The sequence below is a fragment of the Leptonychotes weddellii genome, chromosome 6 (assembly GCF_054177405.1).
Source record: "Leptonychotes weddellii isolate Sample4059 chromosome 6, ASM5417740v2, whole genome shotgun sequence".
In the NCBI taxonomy this organism is placed as follows: domain Eukaryota; kingdom Metazoa; phylum Chordata; class Mammalia; order Carnivora; family Phocidae; genus Leptonychotes; species Leptonychotes weddellii.
Genome location: NC_138374.1, coordinates 136430521 through 136437742, shown reverse-complemented (window position 1 = coordinate 136437742; position 7222 = coordinate 136430521). Strand labels below are relative to the sequence as shown.

The window sequence follows — 7222 nt, the reverse complement described above, 5'->3', positions numbered from 1 at the left end:
GGGGCCCCCAGGCCCATGTACTTCTCTGCGCAGCGTCTGTGTCCTGGTTGGCTCTAGCCACCTCCTGGCGGATCTCTTCTAGCCAGAGCATGGCTCCGGGGTCCCCGGTCGCCTAGGAAGTCGAGATGGGAATGATGAGAGCCCGGGCCAGCTGCCCCAGGCCCCAGGCTCGGCTGCACGAGAACCAAAGTACAGGCAGGCTGCGGGAGCCCCAGGGACAGCCATGCCTGCTCCTTCCACCTGCCACATGCAGGTGTGGCCTTGTCGCTTCCCGGGGCTCCTGCCGGCCCAGAAGGTTCTTTCCCGGCCTGCTTTCAGGCTGGCCAAGCATCAGCTCGGCTGCGGTGCAGCACTCCCAGAACCCATGGAAGCCCTCAATATCCTCCGCCTTCCGAGCAGCTCACTTCCCTGCCCCTGTGCCCCAGCCACAGCCAGGGAACGCCCACACTGGAGGCTCCCGCTTCCTGCCCCTGCTTCCCATTCCCCTGCGCCCCCATGCACACCTTCCCAGGCCGACCTTGACCCCGACCTCCACCCTGTCTGTCCACTCCTGCTCTAAACGTTTCTACCGCACCAGGCAGTGCCTGGGTTATATGCGACCACAGACTCACTCAGCCACATGGTCAGGCAGGGTTCCCCACTCCCGTGCCTCACCCAACCCCAACCCCAGACTCTGCTCCCTCCCGATGCTCCTCATTAGCAGAGGGAAATTTCTAAATAGACATTTGCTCGAACACTATGTTCCAGGCAGCATTCTAAAACACTTTCTTGGGGCACCAGCTCCAGTCATTAAGCGTCTGCCTTCGGCTCAGGTCATGATCCCAGGGTCCTGGGATCGAGTCCTGCATCGGGATCCTTCCTCAGCAGGGAGTCTGCTTCTCCCTCTGCCCCTGCTCAGGCTCTCTCCCTCTCTTTCAAATAAATAAATAAAATCTTAAAAAAAAATAAAAATAAAAGTAAAGCACTTTCTTCAGAACCCACATTTGCCAAGCACACAAACAACGCTTGGCAGAGAAGAGCCCAGTCCGTGTTAGCTAGAACTGCCGCCATCCTGCTCCCCGACAGCCCTGACCTGGAGAGAAGTTCGTTATCGGCAAACGCTTGCAGGGGAGTGAACGGTGTGAGACGTGTGCAGGGCTGGCCGCCAGGACGCAAACCCAAGCAGCCAGGCCCGCAGGCCTAGCCCCCAACTGCTCGGCACCGCTTGGAGCCACACAGAACCCCGCCACGCTCTCCGACGCGGGTGATTCCCCCCTTCCGGAAGGTATGGAGGACCAGGACGCGCAGTATTTTACGGATGAACAAGCAGAACTCAGAGACATTGGGGATTTGCTGGAGGTCATGTGGTCACTAAGTGTCAGCGCAGAAGTCCAGCCTGGCTGCCTGGCCACCAGGCCTGCGCTCTTGCCACCCACAAGGCCCCACCATTCTCTGCATGCTGACAACGGGAGCTCGGGGCAGGGCCCGGCCCAATGGCCACCTTCCCCCACGGCCCCTCCTGCCCTCCACCCCCAGAAGGGACAGTGTCATCAGACTGGGCTCTCCCAGGGCGCATCCTGGGCACAGCTCTACCCACAGGGGATGCTCTTCCTGCTTCGGGGACCAACCCAGCCCACTCAGACCTCACCTGGGCCTTCTGCTTCTTGGCCACCACGAGGAGGAGATGGTACCGAGGGGCGACAGGAAGGCTGACGTCGTCCAGGCCGGCCGAGGGAAGCAGGAGGGCAGACAGGGTCTTCTCAGGGCTGCCCTGGTCCAGAGCCTCGTTGATGAGGCTGACCGCGAGGACCTCTGGGAAAGAGAGATCTAGGTGGGCACTGGGCCCAGACTTACGGTAAGGGATGGGCTGCGCAGGCCCAGCTGCCTCCCCCTGCCCTGGACTCCACTCACGGTCGGTCTCCTCCTGCACCTGGGCGTTGACCTGGTGCACGGTGGCCTGCAGGTCGTTCCAGCTCAAGACGGCCCCATCCAGTGCACGTCGCAGCTCCACCAGAGCATCAAAGTAACTGGCAGCAGGGGGAGGAGTGGGTGAGCAGCAGGGGCATCGTCAGCTGGGAGTGAGGGCACTTCTGAACACTGCTCGGCCTCCCGCTCATCACGTGCTCCTGGTGCTCTTCGCACCCTGTGGGTCGTTCTTTCAAAGCCCCTGTGCTGGTCTCCTCCCTGACGTCTACACGCCCGAGCCTCCCACCGCTCAGGCTGTATACCCCTATCCCGACCTCCTGGCTCGAGACACCATATCCTAATGACTCCCCAGAGTACACCTGCAGCCCACTCATGAAGACCAGCTGCCCCCTCATGCCTCCCTGTGAATGCCTGAGGAGCGCCCCAAACCCGACCTGAGCTGAACCCCCGTTCAGCCTATGTCTCCCAGTCCTGCCCACTTTGGCCAACATTCACTCCAACCTCTGAGGACAAAGATCTTGGCGTCAAATCCAACCACACTCTCTCTCACAGCCCATATCCACATACAACCAGATCCCATCAGATCCCAAACCAGACTCCCGCTCGCCACCTCCACGGCCCCCACCCTCGGCCAAGTGTCCCTCACACTGGCCTGGAGGCTGCCTGCTTGTCCGGCCAACCTGGGAGCCCGTCCTCGCTGAGCAGCCAGTGAGCCTGGCAAACGTAGCCCGGACCGCCCCTCCGCGCTGAAGCCCCCCCAGCCCCCCGGCTTCCTTCTCGCTCACAGGGAAAGCCAAGGCCACAGCGTGGTCTCTGCTGCTCCACCCTGCCACGCCCAGCACCCGTCCGGCTCTGAACCTGTGCCCCGCACGCCCCCCGGCAATCACAGAGGCCCTGAGGTCTCTCCCAAAGCCCCCTTACCAACAGGGCCTTCCCTAACCCCCAGCACATCCCCACCGTTCACCCCCTTGGCCCAGGCTGGTTTGGGCCATGGTGTCCTCCCTTCTAGTCCTGCCGTGTTGGCTTCTGTCTGTCCCCCTCCACTAGCAAGTCGGTTGGAGGAGAGCAGGAACTTGGTTTTGTTCACTCTGTTCCCCAGCCCCCGGGACAGTATCTGGCACCCAAGGATCCTCTAGGAAGCGCGGAACATGCAGGAAGGGGGGATGACTGAGCCCCGCTCCCAGGACGAGGCACGGGCCGGGCCAAGGAGCTGCGAACAGACCCAGAGAGGGGCCGGGCCCAGCGCAGCGCAGCGCTGAAGGCGGGTCTCCACGCAGAACCGAGTCTTGCCTCCACCGCCCTCCCTCTGGACACAGGGTTAAACCTTCCTCACCGCTGAGCATTCTCTCCTTCCACCTGGGCCAGGCCCGTGGTGGGGTTCACCAGACTGCTCCAGAAGCCGCCGACGTCCCCGGCCTCCAGGGCCTGGTCGATCAGGACCACGGCCGACAGCATCTCCACGGCGACAAAGAGCTCCTCGTGGCTGAGCCCCTGCAACAGGGGAGCGCCGATTCCCACGGGGCTGGCAACGGGCTTGGGGCCACCGCCATCCTGCCCTCAAGGCGGCCCTACATCCCGGTCTCTAACCCAAGTCCCAGCGGCCTCCTTCACTCACTGGCTAACCATACCTGATACCCGAGAGCGCTCCCCACGTGCTCAGTGGGTAAGCGCCTCACACACAGTATCATTCGTCTTCCTATCGGGCCGGGGAGGGAGGTGCCATTAAGATTCCCCTTTCCCAGGTGAGCCCATAGTCATGGAAGTTAAACCCACACTGGGTTCCAGGGCCCACACACGACCAGTGAGCCCCGTGGGCTCCTTGCTGGTTCCTAGCACGCACCAGGAAGTGTGCAAGGCCCCGGGGGACAGAGAGGAGGACAAAGAGGCCCCTCTGTGCTGCACCACACTCCGGAGGCCCTGGCCCCACTCGGTGGCCCAGGCTTCTCCTCCTTTCCAAACCCCAGCGTGAGCTGCTCCACATGTCCGGAGCACCGTCCGGTCCCCCACAGACAGGATCCTGGCAAGGAGAACCCCAGCAGCAGGGCTTACGCGCCAGGCTCACAGCTAATGCGTGCGGTGACTCTAATCCTCACAACGAGCCCATGTGCTAAATACATTACTGCTCCCGCTTCATGAACTGAGGGGCAGACCAGTCACTCACTTGCCTGAGGTCACAGGTCACAGGGCAAGGAGGCACAGGGCTGGAAGTTACCTCCCAGCACGCGTCCCAGATGGCAGCCGCCCATGTGGAGACCGCGCCCTTCCTCAGGGCCAGGACCAGGGTCATGCTCTAAAATTCCTGCCGTGGGTCTGATTCAGCACGGGGCTCCTCTCTTCCAGGAAGCCTTCCCAGACTTATTCCCAGCTCTGCTCCCTCCATTTCCTAGTCTGAAGTCCTCCAACCCTGACATCATCCCTTCTCCCTCCCTGTGACTATCTGGACCTCGGGTGTATTCCAGCTCCCAGGAGGGCCGCCCTGCTGGCTGGACATGGGGCGAGGGGGACACACAGAACGGTGAGCAGCGCGGGCTTCCGTGCTTCTGCGTTCGCTCCCAGCATGGCTGGCTACAGCTGTTGGGAGCCGTGTCCGCCTCTGCATATCACTCTCCTTGTCTCTGAAACGGAAATCTTACTTGCCCGATAATGTTCTCGCAGGGAACATTGAATGATGATTAAAGGAGTGTGTGTAGAGCAGTGTCTGCTGGCTAGGCTTTACCACTTAAAGGGTCTACCCTTGCAGGAGCTCTAGCACCGAGGACCCGCTAAGGACGGCAAGGACGGTGGCCCACGTCCCTCCCCAGGCCCGCCGAGGGTGCTCCGCACTGGGGGTGTGGCCTGGGCTCACCCCTCCCCGCTGCTGCTGGAGCACCGTCAGCTCATGCTGGTACGCAGCCGGGGCGTGGGGGTACACTGCAGGCAGCCGGGCCTCGGGGCACGCCAGCGCCTTCACGGTAGCAGCGGCCACCCCGCTCTGGATGGCTCTGTTGATCCTGCACACGGCCTGGAGCACTGCAGGGGAGGAGGGAGAGGGCTGCACAGGCTGGGCACCCAGGGCCCGTCCCACTCTCCTGGCTAAATTGGCAACTGCTCTTCAAAATTGTTCTGCCTTGGGGTGCATGAGTGGCCCAGTCACTTGAGCATCTGACTCTGGGTTTCAGCTCAGGTCATGATCTCAGGGTCCTGAGATGGAGCCCTGGGTCCGTGCTCTGCAGGGGGTCTGCTTGGGACTCTCTCCCTCTGCCCCTCCCCCACACCCCACATGCTCTCTCTCAAATAAACAAATCTTTTTTTCTTTAAGACTATAGTTTTTCTTTTTTTTAAAAGATTTTATTTATTTGACAGAGAGAGACACAGCAAGAGAGGGAACACAAGCAGGGAGAGTGGGAGAGGGAGAAGCAGGCCTCCCACGGAGCAGGGAGCCCGATGCGGGGCTCGATCCCAGGACCCTGAGACCATGACCTGAGCTGAAGGCAGACGCTCAACGACTGAGCCACCCAGGCGCCCCTCAAATAAATAAATCTTAAAAAAAAAAGAAAGAAAGAAAGCACAACTGTTCTGCCTTCTGCTAGGTTCAGAAGAAGTTTCTAAGTGTTTAGGAGGAAGAGGTGCTGGGTGGCTTTACAAGGTGCTGGAAGAAACAACCTGTCAGGCCCAGAGATGGAGCAGCATGGCAGGTCAGAGTGGCCGCCTGATGGAGGGGACAAGACTGGCAGGACTGTGGAGCGCAGCTGAGAAGGGTCAGTCAGGGGCTCCAGGGGCCAAATCTTGCCGACAGCACAAAGGGACAAGCAACCAGCCCCAAAGTGGAACCGTTGGGCCACAAAGAGCAGGAGTAAGCTTGAAGGGGCCATGGGGCATTAATGGGGTCTCGAACACCAGGGCTTGGAAAATGCCAGATCTGGGCCCTGGCGTCAAGAAGGTGGATCTACGGGGAGAAATGAGAATATGAAGACCAGTCACCCCATGTCAGCGCTGTCTTCCGTCCCCCAGAGCTCCGGCCGTCGGGGGAGCACAGAAGCAGTGGAGGCCGCGCTGGACGCTGTCGCCCGCCCTCCGTGGGTGACAGTGTGCAGAAACGAAACCCAGACAACCAGAGGCCCAGCGGTGGGGCAGGCCGGGCGGCCGGGGAAGAGCAGCCCGTCTGGGCAGAGAAGGGAAGGGAGAACCGCAGGTCTCATCTGCCTGGCTGAGTGGATGGGACTGAAGTCTCGGCTGAAGCATGGATGAAGGAGCCCAGGAAGGCCTGCAGACGCTCCACAAAGACGTGAACAGCAGGCCTGTGCACCAGCAATGGGAGAGCCGATGACCGCAAGCGGCCAGGCCAGCAGGAAGCGCCCGTGGCTGTGACAGGCCTGGCGGCCACGGGCTCCAGCCCCACACTCAGCCTCGTCTCGCTCCTGCCATGGGCGGGCTGACCCCCGGGAGGGACACGGTCACCAACACGCTCCTCCAATAAAGAATTATATCTGCACACAGTGTCTTTAAGGGGAACTGAGTGGGATCGTGCGTTTCTCTCTCATCTGGAAAATCACTACACTGTTGAAGCCAAAGGCCTCAAGCAGGTTGAAAGTGGCCACACACAGGGGAAGTGCCCTGCAGAGAGCCACCCGCCCCAGAGCCAGCCCCGCAGGATGGGCCATCTCGACCCCACGGCCTTCATGAAGCTCACTGTCCTGTGCCTCCAGGCGGCCTGGGCCGGGCAGGGAGGGGGAGAGGCCCCCGCCGGCAGCGGTCCGCACAGCCCTATGCGGAAGCCCGCCCAGGGCCAGCGGCGGCAGTGACGGCCCGGCCAGGCCTCAGGGGAGACTTACTGGCTTGTTCCTGATCACCCTTCATGTTGGCTACAGCCACACCGGCCTGGACCTCCTCCTTTTCCAGAAGATCCAGCAGGCCCAGCTCCTGGGGAGGGAAAGGGGTGAAGCCGAGCGGAGTCCTGGGCCGTGAACCGGCTCCCAGCACCCCCTGACTACCCCGCCTCGAGCCTCTGCCTCCTTCTCACCAGGCAAGCACTGACACAACTACCCGGACAACAGAGACGCCGCATCAGGGAGGAGACGAGACTGCCGCGCTGAGGCCCCGCTCCGGCAACAGGGGAGTCTGTCACCGCCCGTCGGGCTGCCCCTGGCTCCCCCCGTCAGTGTATGCCATTAGGCTTTGGGGTGATGTAATCATTCGCACATGTAGTTGGCACTGCTGAACACCAGCGGGCGCCGGAGGTGATGCCCAGGCAGAGGCCTGCCCCCAGCCCTCAACCCCCCAAGCAGGGGGCAGTACCGGAGCCTGACCTGTGCTTTCTGTTCTCTGTCTGAGCTCAGCT

The 7222-nt window shown here is 61.7% G+C and overlaps 1 protein-coding gene across 1 annotated transcript in view; it reads right to left on the bottom strand.

Moving 5' to 3' along the window:
- The window catches only part of IQGAP3 (IQ motif containing GTPase activating protein 3), a 33177-nt gene that overhangs the window by 14343 nt on the left and 11612 nt on the right, over window positions 1-7222 (bottom strand). The window contains exons 11-17 of the mRNA XM_081823226.1: window positions 7191-7220; window positions 6717-6804; window positions 4751-4914; window positions 3239-3396; window positions 1891-2006; window positions 1628-1791; window positions 6-112 (exon numbers count right to left, since the gene is read on the bottom strand). Of these exons, the coding sequence (XP_081679352.1) occupies window positions 6-112; window positions 1628-1791; window positions 1891-2006; window positions 3239-3396; window positions 4751-4914; window positions 6717-6804; window positions 7191-7220 (827 nt within the window). The remainder of the gene's footprint in view (window positions 1-5; window positions 113-1627; window positions 1792-1890; window positions 2007-3238; window positions 3397-4750; window positions 4915-6716; window positions 6805-7190; window positions 7221-7222) is intronic.